The 22402-nt window shown below is 39.4% G+C and overlaps 2 protein-coding genes across 2 annotated transcripts; one reads left to right on the top strand and one right to left on the bottom strand.

Annotated features, from left to right (window-relative positions):
• Positions 1 to 789: 789 nt before the first annotated feature.
• Positions 790 to 12044, bottom strand: pde11al (phosphodiesterase 11a, like). Its single transcript, XM_079344706.1, has 20 exons — positions 11163 to 12044; positions 10324 to 10482; positions 8527 to 8616; positions 8206 to 8346; positions 7965 to 8029; positions 7697 to 7817; positions 7314 to 7389; positions 7167 to 7234; positions 6942 to 7034; positions 6069 to 6119; positions 5756 to 5902; positions 5568 to 5675; positions 4548 to 4651; positions 4375 to 4465; positions 3694 to 3794; positions 3401 to 3478; positions 3229 to 3292; positions 2979 to 3053; positions 2772 to 2855; positions 790 to 2684 (listed from the first exon to the last, which is right to left on the bottom strand). Exons 1-20 carry the CDS (start codon positions 11934 to 11936, stop codon positions 2427 to 2429), a joined length of 2748 nt encoding a protein of 915 aa, XP_079200832.1. The 5' UTR covers positions 11937 to 12044; the 3' UTR covers positions 790 to 2426.
• Positions 12045 to 15750: 3706 nt separating this feature from the next.
• Positions 15751 to 18677, top strand: spmip4 (sperm microtubule inner protein 4). Its single transcript, XM_079344376.1, has 7 exons — positions 15751 to 15765; positions 15866 to 15895; positions 15996 to 16186; positions 16260 to 16348; positions 16470 to 16635; positions 17383 to 17471; positions 17639 to 18677. The coding sequence occupies exons 2-7, from the start codon at positions 15891 to 15893 to the stop codon at positions 18509 to 18511; spliced, it is 1413 nt and encodes a 470-aa protein (XP_079200502.1). The 5' UTR covers positions 15751 to 15765; positions 15866 to 15890; the 3' UTR covers positions 18512 to 18677.
• Positions 18678 to 22402: the final 3725 nt, after the last annotated feature.

Below are 22402 nucleotides of genomic sequence, written 5' to 3'. Positions count from 1 at the left end.
TCGGAAAGTACAGAAAACATTCCAATAAAACAGCAATGATCCCTCAGGTAGGTTTCAGTCAACAGCAGAAAAGATTTTTTGTCAGGGTTCGAAGAAGTCACTCACCGTCATGCAATGTCGAACTGCTGGTAATCTGCTAAAGAATGGTGCCGCAACAGAGAATCATGATGTCCCGTCTATTCTTTTTCACATAAAAAAAACAAATAAAAGTTCTTCAAAAACATTACTTTTGATCATAAATCAGTGTTATAATTACAAACCATGACAGAAGAATATAGGTATAAGAAAATATGCACTTGAAGTTTATAACGGTTTTAATGTTCACCCCATGTCACATCTGTTAACGTGCAGATACAGTTTATGATCTATACTGCATCCACTCAGTAGGAGGAGCTCAAGACCGTTTAACTTCCCTTTGATGGGGCTGTAAACCGCTCTATGCACAATAGAAAGAGCATCTCTTCTCTGTACACAAAGGCACAAGCTCAAGCACAATTGTTGGCAGTGTGAACATGAAAATAAACTTAGTTTATCAATTGTCAGTCGCCTAAGCTCCCTTCTTTCCTGTAGCTTTTGTTAAATGAAATTATTCATCAGTTGTCTCTAAAGCCAAAGTTGTGGTGGTTCAATCCCCAGCTCCTGCAGCACGTCTCATAGACATAGCGGCCACATTAGCTGTAGTGTGAAAGCGCTTCAAGTAGTCAGATGACTGGAAGCACTATACAACCTTCCTTTACTGTTTATCATTTTTACAGAGATGCATAAACCACAACACATGACCAGTTTCCATGCCACAGCATTTTATTCACAAAACAGAGATAGATTTACTCCCTTTGATCTGAACTGAAGCACTTTCCCGTCTTCTCTCTCAATGTATTTTTAGTGGCCAGAGTATAAGTAGAAGAAAAACTGCCAATTCTACATCTTGCATAAATATAGAATCCAGTGTATGAAAATAATGAATGTTTAATTTTGGTACAGTCTGTGATCGAAAATAGAAATCTTTATCTGGTCTCAACATCAAAAGTGCAGCAACGATATTACATAACAACATTTAATACTTCTCTACCAACAAATTCATGCAAAGCAAATCTCATAGGGCAGTCAAAGGCATCAAGAAAAGGTCTAAAAATATCAACATCAAACATGATACATGCACTTTAAACATCTTCATCATGCTGAGCCACTCTGAACTACAAAAAGAATGAACTTCGAAACGCAATCTGCTTCATGAGAAAATTGAAACTGCTTTTAGACATATATCATGAATTCAAAACGCAGAGGTTCTTTTAAGGCAAACTTCAGTTTGTGCTGATTTTCTCCTTCTTCGCCAATAAGCTAAATCATGTGTTTTCATGCCTGTGTATAGCATAATAAAAAATAAACTGAAATAATGACATAGGCCTTACAAGTATGGACTTACACTCACATAACTTCTACTAGCCTGATCTTAGATGGACATGTGTCTTTCACTCAGTAGATAATTCAAAAAGAAAAATGCTTTACCTTTAAAGGCAGCTACTGTCACGTTAATTGGGAGGTTGAATACAAACATGAACAGCACACGTCTACACACACACACACACACACACACACACACACACACACACACACGCACTGACACACACACACACACACACACACACACACACACACACACACACACACACACACACACACACACCACACACACACACACACACACACACACACAATTGGCCTGAGGAGTTTGAATTTTTAACAGTGACTTTCCCTATAAAATCAAAACACAAGAGCATTTGGCCTTTCACACTCATCCACTTCATTCCTTACCCAGACATACGTATTATGTGGGTTCTTTGCAAATGTGGCAATGTGCATGTACATTAAATTTAACTGATACTGTACATATGCATGCAATACATGGCCTGAGGCTCAATAAACCTACAAACATTGAAAATAATGCCATGCAGCCATAAAGATTTGCAACTGAGGTAAGAAACATTCATGCTCCATTGTACATTCATAATGGCAATTTATGTGACAGAGAGAAATCACAGTGATTCCTTTTGATTTAATTAAGGTGGTTTGGAGGCAGTTCCATTACAGTGCCTTCTTTGGTTTCATCAGTAGTGTCTCATTCTTAGCTTTTATTTAGGCCAATATGTAGATATGGGTAGATATGGAGAACTGCCTTTTTAGTATGTTTGTCTTAAAGAAATTCTTCCCAGTCCTGAGTAGTGACACTTGGGAGAAATAGTGTGCTCAGCAGCTAAACTGCAAAAAAAAAAAGTGTAGTGCATTTGTTAGAAAATCATACAGAACAGAAAGGGACCCATGTGGGCTATTAAGTTGATAAACCTCTCAATGTTTAGCTTGCTTTAATTCTTTGCTGCAGAGGATTTTTTTTCCAGCTGGTGCTGTTCTATCATCATAAGAACCTTTGTTCACTCTGCACCTCTGATCCTGACTGCGGTTCCAAAGACGATGTTTTCAACTGGCTTCAAAGTACCTATGGAGTCTTGTTGCTCAGTAGGTTCGTTGTCTTTTTGCGGCTCAGGAGTCTCATCCAATCCAGGACACAGGCTGGGCATTGAGACTCTGTGTGTTTCCTGATAGGACGAGCATAGATCCTGCCATTTCTTTCGATTGGCATCAATCCCATCGACCATTGGCTGCAGCTTCCTGTTGAGCTTCAGCAGTGCCTGCGAATCAAATGAGAATTTGGAGTTTATTTTTTCCATCGTTAAACTGTGCCCCAATAAATGTTACACTGGAGACTTCATGGGTACCTGATAAAGGGGTTTGCATATCCCATCAATCCACTCCATCTGAAGAGCAGGTAATTCATCTTTGCGGTTGCGGTCAAATATAGCCTATAGTGTGATACAATTTTGTCATTAGTGACCAAAGGCATTTATCAACAAAATGGACAAAACAACTCACCAAGTCAAGGACAAGGTTTGAATGTATGCTGACTTGACAGCTTTCTTGCTTACCGCTGGGGTCAGCTTCAGCTCAGACCTCTCTCTGTCACCTTGTTCAAAGAATTCACTCGTCACCAGCTCTGCAACCTTATGACATAAATGCCAAACATCATCATTTTTGTTATTTTTTTGCTGCATATAGCAAGTAAGAAATGTGTTGTTTTTCCTTGGAGAGTCTGCAATTTTCACCAGATACCACATGTACATTTACATCTTAAAACATGAAAGCACAGATATGAGAAATGAGACCAGTTGTTAACACCTGTTTAGATATCTTCCAAGGACGAGTCACAGCACCAAGATCGCATGCGGTCATCAACATTGACCTGTCAATGAAATCGATTCAAGCTCAGTTCAATTTGCAATTTGTTTTGCATGCTGCAGTTATAAGAGATTTGGGCACAGTACATATTTTTTATTGATGTAGCACAAACCTGAGAACTTCTCTGTGTCCTTCATCTGTCCAGACAAATTCTCCAGACAGTACACACTCAAAGAATTTGGTTCTGCGCCTTGTAATGCAATGAGACATTCAAGGATGCAGCAAATGTTAAAAGGCAAAAGAATACATTCCAAAGCAGTTTTTATCACATGTAAAATCCATCTTGGGAAAATGTCATTATTTTATTCAGCATGATAATTTACACTTTATTATTTATAATATTCATTTTCTTTTTCAGCTTGAACGATTAAAGAACTTTGAATATATTAAAAAAGGACAACTTACTCAAAGTGCAAAGTAAGGTCTGTGGAGAGAATAGCCTGTTTCAATAGTTGCATCATGTTGCTGTACTCCTTAGAGCAGAGGTTTGCAAAGATATTGTGACCCTATAAGAAAAAATAATAGCACATACAGTACACACTCAGACCAAAGCAGGCAAGGATGAATAATAGCGGATAGAATGTCTTTTTCAGCCTACGCATCGGTAAAGTCATTGCTCACTGTCAAACAAAGCCCCCATTATCAATGTTAATTAGCAATGTATATGGACTTTTCCAGTCCTGTTTTAAAAGAAATCAATAGAGAAATCGTTCTTAATGATCAAACTGATTTACACCTGATAAGAAGCAGCCTCACAAATGTCACTATTGGTCACTGCTGCCGCCTACTCACGAGCAGTTTGTGCCCAGTGTCCCAAAGTGCAAACTGCATAGACCATGCTTTCTGGTAAAGACCACCAGGGCTTTAAACATCTGCTTAAACATGTTCCAAAATGTTCCAATAAGTATCAAACATTTCATCATAGATTACTGTAGACTTTTTATTCGGCCATTTACTATTTGTCTAAAATCAGCTAAAGTAGCTCTTTGGCAGCTCAAACCCTTAAGTTTGTGTAAATCCAATACCATCATATTCTACAAACCTCAGAATAAATTGAGAATTACAATTGAAAAAAAATGGTCTGACCTCACTTTGCAGAATCATGACAGCATGGTTGAAGTGATGATGCTCCAAAGTGGCTGATGTCCCGTAGAGAAGAGCCAGAGCAGAACCTGTCCTAAAAGAAATAAACAGAGCATTGACGAGTTGTTGCAAATGTTAGACACCTGTTTTTTAAAAAATAGACGTGGGCCACCTACTTGGCTTGAAATGCATTGTTGGTGCCTCGGTGGTCCAAGTCATGACACAGACAGCCAACCATCAGTGCCAGTATCTCGGCATCTGACAGCTGGAAGCTAGCTGTCTGACAAAAACAAAGCAGATAGCCATGAACCTACCCATCCACTTAGACGAGTCAGTCACAAGGTTGGATAAACTGTTTTGATAGAAATGGTATAAACTAGAGTAGGATAGTATGGGTTTGGATTGATAGGAATAGTATTGGGTGGGACAGAATGGGATATGATAGGATATGATTGGATGGCATGGGAGCATAAAGGGTAGGACAGATTGGCAGAGGATAAGATGTTATTGGATTTAATCTTATCGGTAGAAGTGGGATAGAATAGGATGGGTTAAGATGGTATGGGAGAAAAAAGATATAGAATGGGAATGTATGGGACTTTTTTCATCATGACGCATTACATCATCTTTATTTATTTTATGTTTATTTTATGCTTGCATGTTCTTAGTAAACATGGTCGACCTGCAAGTTTGTGATTCTGTTTGATGCAAAGTTAAAGACTGCTCCTTTGAATTTTCACTAAATTATGTTTGTGAAATGATCTTTCATCTTAATAATCTCTTGATAGCGGATGGCGGATTAGTTTAAGATCGGTACGTCATGTTCAGCTCTACCTCTTAGATTAGGTCTTTGATTGTATTGATTGTTAAGATTTTATCTTAGCCTGCACCTTTTTTTATTTCACTACTTCTAGTTCTTTCCTTTTGCCATGACTGTCCTCACTTCTGAGAATGTGTCCAATCACTTGTGATTTTATGTTTGTCACACAATTATACTATTTTCATTACAGGCTTTAAAAATAATACTACTGTCATTTAGGGTCTAGTTGGCTTATTTTGGTTTATTTATTGTACAGTCTGACAGACAATAATGTACTATAGGAGCAAAAATGGTGCTAAATGACTCAGGCTGGAGACAGTATGGCATAAATTGCGCATGAATCTGACTTAATCAAACTTGATGTGTTGAAACTTACTGTGATCATGACAAACATGCACTGCGACACATTGAAGGCATGTCTCCAGTTATGATATGCCACAGTACGGTAGTTTTTCCTGACAGTCAGAAGCCAGCGACACAAAACCTGCAGGAAGCCAGACAAACAGGTTACATACATTAAACAAATTAACAGCATGGACTCTAGCATCTGTCCCACAGACTTACCTCATAGTCAATTTTAAACTTTTGGACGACTCCAAGTTCCAGAAACATTCGAAGAGACGCAGTTATCATGGCGTCATTGTCCAAGGAGAAGTCATTAAAGTGAAACTCGTCTATGCCTAACTCACTGCTCAGAGGGATCTTTGCTGCCTGAGAGGAAGAGGACAAAGCTGTCAATCAGAAAGACTATGCACACAATAAAAACCTTTTTGGTTTTTAAATTACACATCACCTTAAACCTCTCACAAGCATTAGTTTTCTTACATTGGACAAAGTGATAATGTGCATGTATGAATTTGGTTTTCTGAAAGAATACCTTGAGTCTGTCAACTTCCACTTTGGAGCAGGTACCATGATAGGACAACATCTAAAAAAAAAAGTGTGTTTTTTTACCGTTAAAAGAAGAATGCTAATGATGAAGCACTGAACAAAAATAAGACCAACACTCAAGAGACAATCATTGCTGTTTAAGGTAATCAATGTTACCAGATATTTCATGAGAGCCAACTCTAGTTGTTTTGTAGTCAATATCAAAGAAAGTACAGCCCTTCTTTCAAAAAACAACTTGTTGCCATGTTTTTTGTTGCCTGAGAGAAAGAGGTGTTTAAGGGAAACAATAAAGAGTATGTGACGGAAATACTAGTGTGTGTGTGTGTGTGTGTGTGTGTGTGTGTGTGTGTGTGTGTGTGTGTGTGTGTGCGTGCGTGTGTGTGTGTTGCCTTTGATGAAAGGTGAGCAGACTGGCACATGCATTTATCATGAATTATTGAAAACATCTGAAATATTTATATCTGGGGAGAACCATGTTTGCAGAGGATATTGTAAGTGCTCAGGTTAGATATGGGGCAGTGGAGCAGAGCGCAGATAGTGACACTAATGAGTATGAAGAGATTCTGTAAGGATTAGCATTAGCCAGTGACACCATCTTACATTTCAATATATACCAGTAAAACATTTTTTAAAGCAATGCAGCTAATAAATGTTTCCTTTCTTTATTTAAACATTTCATTGTTTTAAAAGTGCATTATTCAGAAGAAACTGAAATCATGGGAAAAGACACGAAAATGAGAAGGAAAGATAATAATAACAAAATGTTAAAAAAAATATCAATGTAAAAATCTTAGGTATCTTGATTGGTGGAGAAAAAAAAAAGCGGTGTTGGTTGCAGCTGATTTGATGCAGTACTTACATCCAGTGCAACAGACTGCTTGGCCCATGTCTTCTTCACTTGATTGTACATCATTGTATTGTTAATTCCTAGTCCACAGAATATCACAAACGCCTGTACACAAAGAAATAGGCTGAAAAGACACATACAAAGATCCCTAAAAATGTCCGTTTAAACCTAACAAATACAACTAGGAACACTTACACTTTTGTCCAGTCTGTACTCAAAGTTTAAAATATAACTCACCTCAAACAGTCTCTGATCTGCATCACTAAAGGTCTTCCTGTCCAAACGATTCAGTATTTGAGCAACACCTGTTGGAAACATTTCGTTGAAGATATTCTAAGAACTATTTCCCAGTGGGGACAAAATGATATTTTCGAGTTAATATACCAATTATCTGGTGAGTTCGATTCCAGATAGGAACACACAAGACTGATCTGATGTGAAACCCTGAAGCCTGATCGGCCTGCCAAGAGAGAGGAAACAGTAACAACAAAGAACATTTTTATAGGATCTGAAAGGCCCAACATTTTTATTTTGAAAATGTATCAAAACAATTCACATAAAACCAAATGCAATGCATGTGGCTTAAAAATGTTAACTTCTGTTCTGTTGGATCAGCTGAAATTATTCTGTATTATTTATCGTTTAAAGATTGTAAAATTTGTCTGTGTTTTGGTGCTTGTCTTTGTCCACATATTCTCACAAGTACGTGTGTCCATGCACTTGTGTGAGCTCTAATAGGTGTAATCGAAATACAAATGTGTCCACACCTCGGCATCAAAGCGTGGATCCTGACACACATCGCTGATGTTGACAGGCAGTCCTGTGGAAGCCACCAGCTCAGCAATACTGTTATTGATCAGCCAATCCGAACACGATAGCTTCTCCATGCTTATGTGGCCAATAACACAAACAGGAAACAACAGTCAGTAAAGGGACTTAAATGTGTGACATAACAGAAGTACATGTCGATTGAGTTACAGTATGCCACTTGAAACCCCCTTTATATTAAAAGCACATTGATATTATTCATCTCACCCGATGTCACGGTCCACATTGCACAAAGGAGACATGAGCTCAAACGTCTTGGAGAACTTCACAACCTATAGAAAAAAAACATGCATCTATCACAAACAGCAGCAATATCTTTTAGCAACAAAGGGAGAAGACGTTTGCACAGAGAATGCTCAATTAGTCAATCAAAAAAGGGCTGAAATATATAATCGGTTAGGCAGAAAGAAACTCCATAGCTGATAAAGAGCCCGAACTGAGGTCTCACAGGTGAGTCGATGTCTTCAAGAAGAAGCACAGAGCAGCGTTCACACTGCAGGAGCGTGAGTGCTCGCTGCATGATCTTTCTCACAATTTTTTCCAGGTCTGTCTGCTCCTCAAACAGGTCATTGACCACCTCCAGCAGAGCCTGTGGCAACAATAAGGACACAGTTTTAAACTATTTAGAATTAAAGGTTTTGTCATAAAGATTTGAGGTAAAGAACTGTTTCAACAAATAACATTTTTATAGTTAGTCTCCAGTTGTAATAAGACCATGTTTTGCATGGTTTGATAATGTTTTGCAGACACACAGCTCACATTCTCTTACCCTACTCCTCTCATACTCCTTGCGGGACTCTGAGAAAAGCTTGGCATTGGAAATAGATATTCCACAGAAAGGTAGATACATCTGCAGTACCTTGGTAAAAAAACAACAACAACAAACAAACAAAGATAAGATGCATACATTATATATGAATGTACGTAATATGTATTTTTTAGAAGGCATTTAACTGGGCAGTAGAACAATGGATGGAAGTCATGACGGGGTTAGCTGCTTCCCTGCACAAGTTTCTGTCAAATAGTTTGCCGGTTAATGAAGTATTGATTCAGAGGCAAAAAGGCTTTTAGTGAAACATCAGAGGTCCTAAATGTCTAAATAAGCTGACAGATCAAGACATTTATTTTCTATTTTCAATGTCTTTGTTGTTTAAAAGTATGAAAAGGCAGAGCTTTTCTTTCAATTCACTTTGAGTTCTCTTTAGAGTCACACACAGCAGCAATCTTGGAAATGCTGAAACTTCAGACTCATCACTTTGGTTAAAGCTGATTTCTTTGATTAAGTCCCTGGAGATCATACATATAAAGCTTAGACGGTTCCAACAACTTTATTCTGCCATCTTGTGGACAATAGGTTCAGCTTGGTGAACTATGAAAAACTGTGAAAAAATGGTAAGATGATTGCTACATTACCGCTTTCTAAATTTGGTTTTCTTATTTGTTTATTTGTATTTTTTATTGTGCAAATGTGAAAACATTTGCCAGATGATGTAAAACAGTGCATACAAAACATACAGTAGGAGGACAGTTTAGACATAAAATACAGCAAAACATCAACTAGTATAGACTTCATACAAAGACATTACAAAACAATATGTAATAATAATAAAGACAAAAAGGTAAGAGCAGGTTGAAGAAGAGAGAGAGAGAGGGGCGATGGTATTTCTTTGTTGTGTGATGAATTTGAAAGAGAAAAAGGGTTTTATGTGTGTGAGTCTTCCTCTCTGAGTGTGTTGGTGTGTGTATTCATGTTTGGCTGTGAAAGTGTGTCATGTTTATGTTGCTGGTTAAAGAGCCACAGCAGGAGTTTTGAGGTCAAAGGTCCACTGCTTTAGGTTATGGAGGGAGAGGCTGAGGAGGTTATGGAGGGAGAGGCTGATGAAGTGAAGGAGGGAGGGGCTGAGGAGGCTGATGGAAACGTTACTGGTATCGGTGTTGTAGTTTTGTTGCCAGTCTCTGTGTTCATTTCATAATTTATACAGATTAAGTGAAACTATCACCTTGACTTTTTTATTGCCTGGCAACACACAAGGAATACAAAATTACTTACGGATCAACAAGCTGGGAGAATAAAATTGTATGCATAAACTGTTGAACCATAAATTAATCTTAAACATACAGATTATAGTGAATGTACTTCAAGTGCATTGCTGAGGGAGCAATTGAAAGTGCATCCACTTAAGTGTCTGCATTCGTATTGCACAGCCAGATATATTTAATGCTGCATGCATGGGATAGCGGTTGACCTCCTCTCTTCATTTCTCTTGTGAGGGAACACATTCCCTTTTCTCCACAGCCATTAAAAAAGGATTCACTGTGAAAAACAGTGTTCAGCTTTATAGCTCAAGAGCCTCTGCAGTATGTGTATGTGTGTGTTAGTGGAGTGTGTGTGTGTGTGTGTGTGTGTGTGTGTGGGGGGGGGGGGGGGTGGAGTTTTATCTCCATCTGTAAAATGCTCTCACTGGTTAAACCAACGAGCAATACTACGATAACTATGTGAAATTATTCCGTTAACATGGATCTGATAAATGTTTCCTTTGGCGTCTTAAGTCACAATCAGCCTCACCTTCTCATCATCCTCAGTAAAGGGTGTGCCCATGGGATTTTTGTTGATTGCTTGTACGACCCCAACGACTTCTCCATCGCTGTTACAAATGGCCATGCAGAGGATGGACTGAGTCTTGTAGCCTGTTAACTTGTCGATCTCATCACTGAAGCGGTGGTCCTGGGGAGAGATGATTGCTCGTATATCATTCACACATATTCCACACATTTACACACATATCGTAGTGTAAACATAATGGCAGTTCAAACACACTCTCTGCAACATTTGGCTTTTACGCGCGCGTCAGTTAACACACTCACTCTGACGCATTATCAGGTGCTACTGTATCTCTGTTTTTATTTATGTATTATTATTGTGTTTTTAACAATTACAGAAAAAAAAAACTCGCTTGCACACAACACCTCGATGAAAGACCTCAGGGGGGTTCGCATTGTCATGTTGCCTTAGCCTACCAAGCAGACCAGGGCCAAAATATGATGATGAAGAAGACAACTGGTCGAGTGCGTAACACAATAACTTGTGGAAAGCAATGAGAACTATTATTACGCTTGCTTTTCTTTTCGCGTTTTATAAAAATATTTTTTTTTTAGCATTACCAAAACTCCATCCTCCATGGAGCGACCCCTCTTCAATGAACTTTACAAACAGCTTAGTACAATGTGATCATTTTACTCCCAAGCTCTGTTTCTGTTTACAGGAACACAATCAAATCAGGATCAGAACATAATCGAATCATGATCATCCATAATCATAAGTTCCCTTACTGTGAATAAATCTGCATTCACTGTGTACAGTTTAATAACAAGCTAATACATAGAAATTCAGGTGGGATGTTTTACCTCGTATGCGTTTGGTATATTTACAGTTTCCCCGTGCTCTGCAACATATCCAATGATTCCTTTTCCCCACGGAACCTGTACCTCATTTGAGTTCAAGGTGCTTGAAGATGGTCTGACTGTAGTACCCGAGTGCACATCAAAGAATTTGGACACAAGCGTCCTCTTGTGCGCGGGTCCCTCCACAAGGAACAGCGAACACCTGTCTGCATCCACCAGGATACACACATTAATCAAGATTTTATAACTGAGGTTTGTCAGGTCTAAGTCATTGGAAATATCCTTGACTAACTCCAGAAAAAACTCCCTCTCGTTGGTTTCTTTGAGTCTGTATTTGTAATCGATGGCGCTGGACGCGTACTGGGGCACGTTGACCCTGGACTCCAGCAGCGCGCTCAGGATGTGCGCGGTGGTCGGAGGCAGGGAGCTGGCTTTACGCAGGAGCGCGCGGCGCCTCATGCTGGACTGGGAGTCGTGTTCGCTCAGGCTCACATGCTCGTCGTAGGTCCGGTGTGCGGTCGTGGCTTTGGAGCGAGCAAAGTTTCGTCGCAGTTCCATGTGGGACGATCTGCGACGAAGCCCATCCGGGTTGGTCGGCCGAAGCGGGTCCTTGGCTGCGCCGCTCTTCTCCTCAGCTGTAGCGACTTTGGACGGCGGGTGCTCTTTTAACCATCTGCTCACCTGATCGCACTTTGCCTTTCGAATGAGATACTCCTCGAAAAGATCTGGATGGAGATCCAAAAAAGCCTCTATATCCGAAAAATCAAATGTTGTCATTGTTTAAAGTTGCTTTAGAGACACTCAAATATGATAAATGAAGAGTATAAGCGGTGATCCAGTAAAGCTTCTCAGGGAAGTGTCTTCCTCAAAACATTTATTTATCCATCCCCTGCACTAGGCAATCCACCGTTTTCTTCACTGATCGAGCAGAAGTGGCGAAGTAGACTCAGTTTGTTTCAGAACGAAGGGATGACGCTTGAGAGAGGAGAGACATACAGCTGTCTGCTGTCAATCAGCAGAGACTGAGCTGGGTCTCTGGAGATTTCTGAGGTACACTATGCAGAGGTGTAGAAAAGAAAGGCGCATACATATTCTCCCTGCGAATTGAAAAACTGCAGGGCAGGCTGTTCTCTCGCTCTCTTTATTCTATACCACCAGAGACACTCTGTGCAGGGATCCAATAAGAACCGAGAAACGATTTAATGTATCACATGAAAACGTGCAGGCAGAGAAGTAAGGTGTTTGTTTGAAAGGGGCATTGGATATCATCAAATAAATACTGTATATATAAATTATGGGAGTAAAGGCTGTTGGGGAATATGAACTGTGAAGATTAATATATTTCTTTCTTTTTTCTCAAGTTAATATTGCAAATCCTTCAGTTTTGTACCAGTACAGATTGACTCACCAAAAATCAAAAGATACACAACAAACTTCAGGAGCATTTGTTGTTTCCATGTCAGTATAGGGCTAAAAGGAACGTTGTGGGTCTCTAGCAGCTTTTTGTTTTACCTGTGAGGTTAAACTGGCAATTTGCAATGTAAGTTTAGAATATAATACCCAGTCTATTTTCTCCTGTAACACAAGCTGAATTAATTTCCCAGTGTGTTTCAGAGGTTATGGCTTTACGGTTTATTTTGTTGGTGTGTTCAACTCTGTAGGGTGTAGGCATCATCCTGCATCTGCACTATATGTTTGCTGTATAGTGGAATCACTGCAGTCTGAGGGGCATTTACAATGCAGTTGCAGGAAATGTAATCCGCTGGTTCCGCAGGGGCAGAGCAGGGTAATTGGTTACTGGACTTAGCTTAGGCTGCTTGATAAGTCTTGGACTGAGCCTTTCGACAAGGTCTCTTGGGAATCCCAATTAAAACACAGAATGCAGAATATGGGTCTTGTGAGGACCGACAAACAAGGTAAACCTTTCTGCTTGGAAAGCAGTCCATGACATGTCAAAGGAGAGGTAGCTTGCATTGATTATCAGTCTTGGCTGGGAGCTGGTTGAATACATGTGTTTAGGTGTGGTTTTCAGGTAATAGGTTGTTGAAAAAATGGGATGGCAGATCAGGTGTGCTGTCCTATTTGAAAGGCCCTGAAAATGTACAAAAATGTAAGTGTAATAAATAAAGGTACTGTGTTCTGATGATGATAACATTTTTGTGATATTTCAAGGGAGAGATATCTGCATTAGTTTTTCTCTGTGCTTTCCTCTGTGAATCAGTATGACAATCATTTTTTTTGCATTTATATCATGTCTGATGACCGTTTGTGGCTTTTTGCTCCCTGCCAATAAAATCACTCACATCCACATTGACAGGGATTAGCTGTATACTGTTTGAAAACTCTTTTTTTATACTTAACATGTTCTTTTGAGGACCTGATTTATACGTCATGAATATTTCGTGTTGTCGTGAAATATTTGAGAAATAAAAACACATTCTGCTGGGCTTTAATGTAAGTGGTATTTTCATAGTACTGACTGGGATTATTTAAATGTACTTCTGTTCACTCACCAGGTGCTATAAGAAAGAAAAAAAAGAAGCTCTTATACAAGTTTTAATACTGAAGGTGAACAGCAGCTGAAAGCACTCACCAAGGGCTGACACAATTGTCAAGGTTCCTTAACAGGGACAAAATCTCATCATGGAGTTTGACGATAATAACGATCGTCTGAAGAAGGCCACATTTGACAATTCTAGGTGAATTTTAGGTTTCAAAATCAGAAGCCAGACTTCTCTTAAAAAAAATGAAAGAATGAAACACAAATAAAAAAGACAGAATTTAGAGGACAAAGTCAATGCATTTTTAACATGATGATCCTCATAGTTTTACTAAGTCTTTTGATATGAAACATGTGAGAAAATGAGGAAACCATGTTCATTGCAGATCCTTTTTGTCTCCTTAAACTTACGTCAGACTCTTATGTGTAGTCCTGAGTGAAATGCAAGATCAATTTATCTCAGCTGAAGCAGAGTACCAGCACCATGGACAGCACACAACTAACAGTCCTACCAAGGACGTCTGGTACTATTTTCACACCAGGGCCCAAAGTCACGAGTTACAATCTTCTCCTCTGTAGTCTCCTGTGGTTGGAATGAACTACAGATACTCCATTCGATCTGCAGAGTCCCTTTAAGAAAAAAAAAAAATGACCAAGCTTGTTCATGAACACCTACAGTACTAACTCTCAGATGTGCGCCACTTCAAACTAAAGTGTCTGCAAAATGAAATTGTAGAGTGGCAGAATAAAATCTGAATGAATAACAGTTTAACTGTTTCCATGCAGACAATGAAAACCTGACTCCTGTAACAACACACCACGCACGCACACACACGCACACACACGCACACACACACACACGCACGCACGCACGCACACACACACACACACACACACACACACACACACACAGAGCTTGTATCTGGTTTCAGAGCTTGTAAACCGGACCCTGCTTGATTTTCATTCTGCTTAGCTTTGTGAGATCAGCAGACTGTGAACGTTTATTTTATCAGATTATTATGATGCCCTTGATGACTGGATGATGGAAACTCTGATCAGTGAGTGCACACTAGATATAAAATGATAGACCATATATGAAACATCTGCACAGTTTAAACCCCAGTTCTACAACTGTTAACTCCGAAAGATAAAAACCAACACATTTTCAAAAGGTTTTAGTTGATATTAGTTCTTGTTTAACCAAATCAACCTAGCTATGATGTTGCATCTGCCTTTGGTGTCACAAATGTTTTCATGGCAACACTCTGCTCCCTCACTGCGTGCTGTGGGCCAATGTAGGTCGGGTGTCACTCATTCTGATCCTTTTGTTTATTGTAACTCTGGCTGTCCCAGGAATTCAAACCCACCTCTTTGCTTACAAAAAGACAAGAGAGTCCGTATAGACGCAAGCCTTGTTGGTATCTATTTCAGACGAAGAGGACTCCCTCCCACACTGTACGTACTGATACCAGGAGAATATTAGACACTTATTGGTTATCGCAACTTAATTTCAACTTCATTTCCCCAGAAGGACGATTAGTTCTGCAGGAGTGAAAAGGACAAAAGACAAGACACACATAGAAAGCTAACAAAGCAAAAAAAAAGAGAAAACGGTCTGATTTCTTCTGGACCATTGCCCTGGTAAGTGTGTTTCTAAATGTTTTTTTAAATGGATTTTAATTGTATTTGATTTGATATATAATGTATATTGTTGCAGAATAGTTATAGCAAGATAGTTAGACACAACTTGGCCAAAGCACCTTTCCTCCTGATTCATATTCCTTTCTCTTTACTTAAATGAACATTTCTCTCCATTTACCTTTAAGCCTCTTCCTATACCATCCTGTATTTTGTGTCAGAGCGGCTCAATGGATCCCAATTCATCAGTACACCACAGCATCTCTCCTGATTCAGGTGGCAAATATCCCTATGGCTACGAAGGAAACGCCATAAATAAGTGAGTTTAAACATAACCTATTCAGAAAGTCAAACATAGTTGCAGGATCCAATATTTAAAGTGTTTTACCTCTACAGGCCTATCGTCAGTAAACCCTGTTATTACAATACTGGAAGAAAGAAAAGTAAAGTACGCCTCAATGACCAGCTGTGAGTGGCCATGGGTCTATATTTTCATTCAAAAATGAAGCATTAAATCATATTAGAATATTAAGTCAAACGCATACATGCATTTTCTTTGCATTCTCAGCATACCAAAACCAACTGATGTAAATATGGCGTGAGTAAACCTTTTCTGGTAAATCATGAACAGAATAGAATTAGTTTCTCTCTACTTGCATTTAAACGTTACTTTTGTTTTGTCTCTTTACCTGTGATAGGGAAAAAATGATGAAGATTGCGACTCCAAAGCAGCATCCCTATTCATCCCACATCTCCCAGTTTGCAATGTTTCCGTCATTCTGCTCTCCAGATGATCCTGAAACAGGAGTCAGAGCAACTTCCAAACTTTTCCCCAACCCACGGATCCCGAACAGAGCACCTGATGTCACTCTGCTGAGCAAAACTAAAGGTAAGAGGGCAATGTATCAGATGGAATATATAGTTTACTGACAGGTCAAAGATATCTTTATTTCCATGCACAGGAAGTCCATATCGGCTTGAGCTTTTGGAGTCTCCTGTTAAAAGCAGTAAGAAACCTGTTATCTGGACTGGTGAACATGGCTTCGTAAATGTGAGTACTGAAATAGTGTTAAAGTAGTTTGCTATATATTTTTCAGGTGATCAAATATGTAAAAAGGAGAATAGTTGGCAATAATTTATCAATGTATGACATCTTACTTCTGCATTCAAAGCCACTGAGGGGAGAGAAGCAGCTTTTCTACCCCACTCCTCCACGGTCTGTGCTGCCCAACCAAAAACTTCGAGACTGGGATTTGACATTATCTGAGCGGACAAGTAACATGCTGAAAAATTTAGAGAGGACACATTGGCTTACCTCTTACCAAATGCACTACACAGGTGAAGGTGCCTTATCACTGTTGACATGTTAGGTATTGTAAAGATAATTGTACCGAAAGTTGCATTATATTTTGTTACAAAAACAAGACATATATGGTTATCTGTGTGTTTCTCATGCAGCTGCAGGACACTCCCTTATCTCTAACAGGGCACTTCTACGTCCCCCACTATGTGAGCAGTCCATTACCCCCAATAAGTTTTACAGCCTGCACTCCCACAAGCGGTTTTATTACCGCCAACTATTCTAACACATAATAATATGACACTCCTTACAATATTATAAGTACACATTATGCATGTAATACATATATGAACTTTTTATGATAAGGTTTACAAAAGTTAAAATAAGACTTTTGTGATTAGCTAAATTCAGCCTGAACTCAGCTTGAGTGGAAATTCTCCTGTGAGGGGGTAAAAGTGTCAGCCGAGCTTTCAGCTGTTGACAATGAGCAGTCTCCCTTGCTTCAGACCGGTGTAGTGAGGTGAATCGTCTGGGATCTTTCAACAATTTTAGAAACATAAGAAAAGTTCAGACTCATTTCATTTTTTCATTTCATTCTTTAGAAAAAGAAATGAAAGGGAGCAGAAAGAAGATAAACTTATAATGTATGTCCCTTACCTTTCAGTTGTAATTGTAGGATATTTTCAAAATTTATGTATTAGTCCTTTTAGTAACAGGTGATAATGTAGCCATGATACATAATTTAAATTGGGTTATTTCATATTTAAAGTGTGATTCTTTTCCAGGATCAGGGCCTGAAAACCCTTTAAAGATTGATGACTTCAGAGAAAAACTGAGCGAGCTAACTGGAATGAATTCACTTAAGTCCCCACTGGTAAAGCCATTGTGAACAATGCACCTTTCGCCTTTTGTACAATAGTTTTCATAGTGTGTGTGTGTCTGTGTGTGTGTGTGTGTGTGTGTGTTGCATGTTCACACCTAAAAACCTAATTTAGTTAAATAAAAATAAATAAATAAATAAAATCCTTTCTTTCCCTACAGAGAAAATGCTCCTTCCCTGTGTTTGTTCCCTCGAAACCAACAAAAGGAAGAAGACAAAGGAGCTGTTTGGGAAGAAGCCACAACAGACCATTTGGCTCTGGAACCCCAAATCTATCAACATCTCCAAACCAATGCATTGCTACAGATAATATAAACCAGCCAAGGCTACTGGCGACCACAGAGGAGCATAATATGGCCCCAGACCAAAGGGTTCACAGCCAGTCAAAGAACAGCTCTGGATCCATGGGGGCACAGAGTGCTGAGCCATCCCAGGAGGTCTTAGACAAACAACAAACTGAAAAAGATAGCTCTGCGCACAAGGGCAGAGCCAGAGAAAACAGCAGAGTCCACTTTAATGAAAGTGTGTTGCAGAGCTGCCAAGAGGGTAACGCTGACACAGAGCGACTCCTGGACCTGCACCACGGCCCACTTTACCAGAGAGAGACAGAGGTTAAAACAGAAAAAAGCCTGTGTGATAAAGATGAATCTTGTAGTGAAAATGAAACATTTAGTGTTAGAAGAAATGTATCCAACCTGGGTCACTCAGCTGGAGCCAAAGATCTAGCAGGTACTGAGTCAGAGATATTCTGTAGGTCTTCAGAACAGGGGTCACTGGTTAAAAGCAAAGTAAGTCCACAAAGTCTCTGGAACCCTTGTATTCTGCCGAGGCCTTCTGTCCTACCCGATTTTCTCCCTGAGGGCAGACTGGAGACTCTTAGTCTACTGGATCTTCAAAATTCTTTCAGTAGGACTGCAGCCCATCACAACTTTAACAGGTCCATCACACATGCTGCAGTAAACCTGAGGGATAATGTGGTCACAGGGAAAAAACACGTTTTCCATGGGATTAACTGTTACTACCTGCATGGATGAACCTAATTGATGAAAGTCTGGCATCCTAGAGACAAAAATTAACAATATTCATTTAAATCTTACAGGCAAGCTAAAACCTTACTGTAAATGTGACCACTATCCATAAACTACTGCAGAAATCCAAATGCTACTAATTGACCAACTAAATGACCACATTAAACCTGTCCTTGCCACCGACTGAGTCTTTGCAGTTTGGGCCCCACGATTGTGAAACTTCCTGCTTGGAGATGTCACACAGGTAGAGTAGGTGTCAGAAGATGCAATCAACTGCACATTAGCATCATCAACCTTTGATTTATGCAATTTACATATTTGTTGGTAAAAATAAATAAATATATATATATATATATATATATATATATATATATAGATATAGATATATACTCAACAAAAATATAAACGCAACACTTTTGTTTTTGCTCCCATTTGTCATGAGATGGACTCAAAGATCTAAAATTCATTCCAGATACACAATATTACCATTTCTCTCAAACATTGTTCATAAATCTGTCTAAATGTGTGATAGTGAGCACTTTTGCTTTGCTGAGACAATCCATCCCACCTCACAGGTGTGCCACATCAAGATGCTCATCAGACACCATGATTAGTGCATAGGTGTACCTTAGACTGTCCACAATAAAAGGCCACCCTGAAATGTGCAGTTTTTGCTTTATTGAGGGTCTGGGGACTCAGAACCAGTCAGTATCTGGTGTGACCACCATTTGCCTCATGCAGTGCAACACATCTTCTTCGCATAGAGTTTATCAGATTGTCAATTGTGGCCTGTGGAATGTTGGTCCACTCCTCTTCAATGGCTGTGCGAAGTTGCTGGATATTAGTGGGAACTGGTACGCGCTGTCGTATACGCCGGTCAAGCACATCCCAAACATGCTCAATGGGTGACATGTCCGGTGAGTATGCTGGCCATGCAAGAACTGGGACATTTTCAGCTTCCAAGAATTGTGTACAGATCCTTGCAACATGGGGCCGTGCATTATCTTGCTGAAACATGAGGTGATGTTCATGGATGTATGGCACAACAATGGGCCTCAGGATCTCATCACGGTATCTCTGTGCATTCAAAATGCCATCAATAAAATGCACCTGTGTTCTTCGTCCATAACAGATGCCTGCCCATACCATAACCCCACCACCACCATGGGCCACTCGATCCACAACATTGACATCAGCAAAGCGCTCACCCACACGACGCCACACACGCTGTCTGCCATCTGCCCTGAACAATGTAAACCGAGATTCATCCGTGAAGAGAACACCTCTCCAACGTGCCAGACGCCATCGAATGTGAGCATTTGCCCACTCAAGTCTGTTACGGCGACGATCTGGAGTCAGGTTAAGACCCCGATGAGGACGACGAGCATGCAGTTGAGCTTCCCTGAGACGGTTTCTGACAGTTTGTGCAGAAATTCTTTGGTTATGCAAACCAATTGTTTCAGCAGCTGTCTGAGTAGCTGGTCTCAGACGATCTTGGAGGTGAACCTGCTGGATGTGGAGGTCCTGGGCTGGTGTGGTTACACGTGGTCTGCGGTTGTGAGGCCGGTTGGATGTACTGCCATATTCTCTGAAACGCCTTTGGAGACGGCTTATGGTGGAGAAATGAACATTCAATGCCCGAGCAACAGATCTGGTTGACATTCCTGCTGTCAGCATGCCAATTGCACGCTCCCTCAATGCTTGCGCCATCTGTGGCATTTTGCTGTGAGACAAAACTGCACATTTCAGAGTGGCCTTTTATTGTGGGCAGTATAAGGTACACCTGTGCACTAATCATGGTGTCTGATGAGCATCTTGATGTGGCACACCTGTGAGGTGGGATGGATTGTCTCAGCAAATTTAGACAGATTTATGAACAATGTTTGAGAGAAATGGTAATATTGTGTATCTGGAATGAATTTTAGATCTTTGAGTCCATCTCATGACAAATGGGAGCAAAAACAAAAGTGTTGCGTTTATATTTTTGTTGAGTGTAGATATATATATATATTGATATATTGATATATAGATATTGATATTGATATTGATATTGATATGTGAGAAAGATATCACTTTGTCCACAGGGGTTGCCAGAGTTGACACAAAGTGAGAGTTACTCACTCAAGGAGCTTTAAGATGCTGATTTAGTCCAATTTAATTTTTATTTAATCTATTTTTTTTTTTTTTTTAAAGCAGTTTGCTCGGATCAAATTAGTAAAATTTAAACATCAACACTGAAAAAGAAACTGGTCAGATGTCAGGACCATGAGGTCATTTTCTGACACAAGCATCTGATCGGCTTTAAATACAAGTGGAAGAAGTATAATTGCTAGTCTAAATATTATATTTTATTATCCCCCAAACAATTGCTAAAGACTGATGATAGTCACTGATTTGAATTATTGTATTATTATTTTATATCATTATATAACATTAGATATGCAGTCATTGTTAATGAGATGTTCAGTTTTGCAGCTAGCCTATTATTAGCATTACTTAAACTGTAAACTGGCATAAACAAGAGGGACTGTCAAGGCTCTTTTTGCTCTGTGTTTTGTCAATATTGTAGAGAAAAAGGTTAACACTAATTCTCTTTGGTTCTGTGCTTTTCATTTGCAAAATTCATTAGAACTCTGGATGAATTATACAATAAAAGCCTTATATAAGGCTCCCATAAGCCACAGCTGATTGTGAGGGTAAAATAAAAGACTTGGCCTTCAAAGCTCACTTCTGTGAGTTCACTCTGCCCGCACAGTTCACAAAGAATATTCAGCAGAAGGAAATTCAGAAGGCAGCAGATGAATACTTTAATTTTACAGAGGGGAACATTTGTATGAAGAAGATTTTTTCCCCTACAGATATGACACAGAGTTCACCACAGAACATTGCGCTTGCTGTGTTATGGAATCTATCTCTGTGTTATCTGTGCTGCAGTAACCATCTAGGTCGCACCTGTGAAAGGAAAATATGCTCTTCTTCTCACATAATGTGTTGCAGGAAGGCTGACTGTGAAAGGTGTTTTTGTTACAGTGAGTCCTTGAGCAGCAAGCCTGCAGCCTTGAGATGCATCAAAGCCTCATTCAGGGCTTCAGAAAAAAACCCAATGAATTTGGCTTAACACCTGAATGTACTGGTATTCTTCCTCAATGAATATTGCAGAAAAACTCTGAATTTGTGATGAGGACACTTTTGAAAGCAAACCAAGTCACTGAAAGAAAAAGTGGATTTTATTTATTTAATGCCATTTCTTGATATAAAATTGACAAGTAGCTTATATGAATGATATAAATGATCATGCTTGCACTTGTGTTGCCTTCGATATCAATAATCAATCCATACTATAAGCTACGAGCAAAGTTGCTCTATCGGAATTTAAAGCAACAGATGATTTATCACTTTGATTATCGGCTCAATTTCAAATTTTGCCATTAGAAAAACTGTGATTCACAATATTGTCCAGCAGGTGGTGGTATATCATCAATTTACAATCGTTCATGATTTTTTTTTTTTTTTTTTTTTACAATCGTTCATGGTTGACTCTCTCTGGATACGTTTTTAAAAAAAAGGTTTTGCGGTCACTTGAATGATTTTTACATCATGTATTTCATTCATTTAAAAATAAACAATAATTATTCGACTCCATTTCCTCACTAGACAAAAGGATTTAATAGCTTACGTAACACTGTTAACGCAATAAACAGTGGGCTGATAATAAAAAAAAGTCCCTAACTTAAAGAGTCACGTGCGTTGTGATGAGAGGGAAGTATGAACAGTTCATGTCCTTGCTTTTGGGGACCTCCAAAACGCGTCATGGAAAAGATGCGGTCAATGACACAAACTCCGCCCCTCGGGGCGGCACAGTTCTCTGTCCCGCATTTTAATTGGTGTTCGATTCAG

The sequence above is a fragment of the Symphodus melops genome (assembly GCF_947650265.1).
Source record: "Symphodus melops genome assembly, chromosome: 5".
NCBI lineage: Eukaryota > Metazoa > Chordata > Actinopteri > Labriformes > Labridae > Symphodus > Symphodus melops.
Note: the sequence above shows the minus strand (reverse complement) of the source record. Positions and strands in the feature narration are given on the sequence as shown.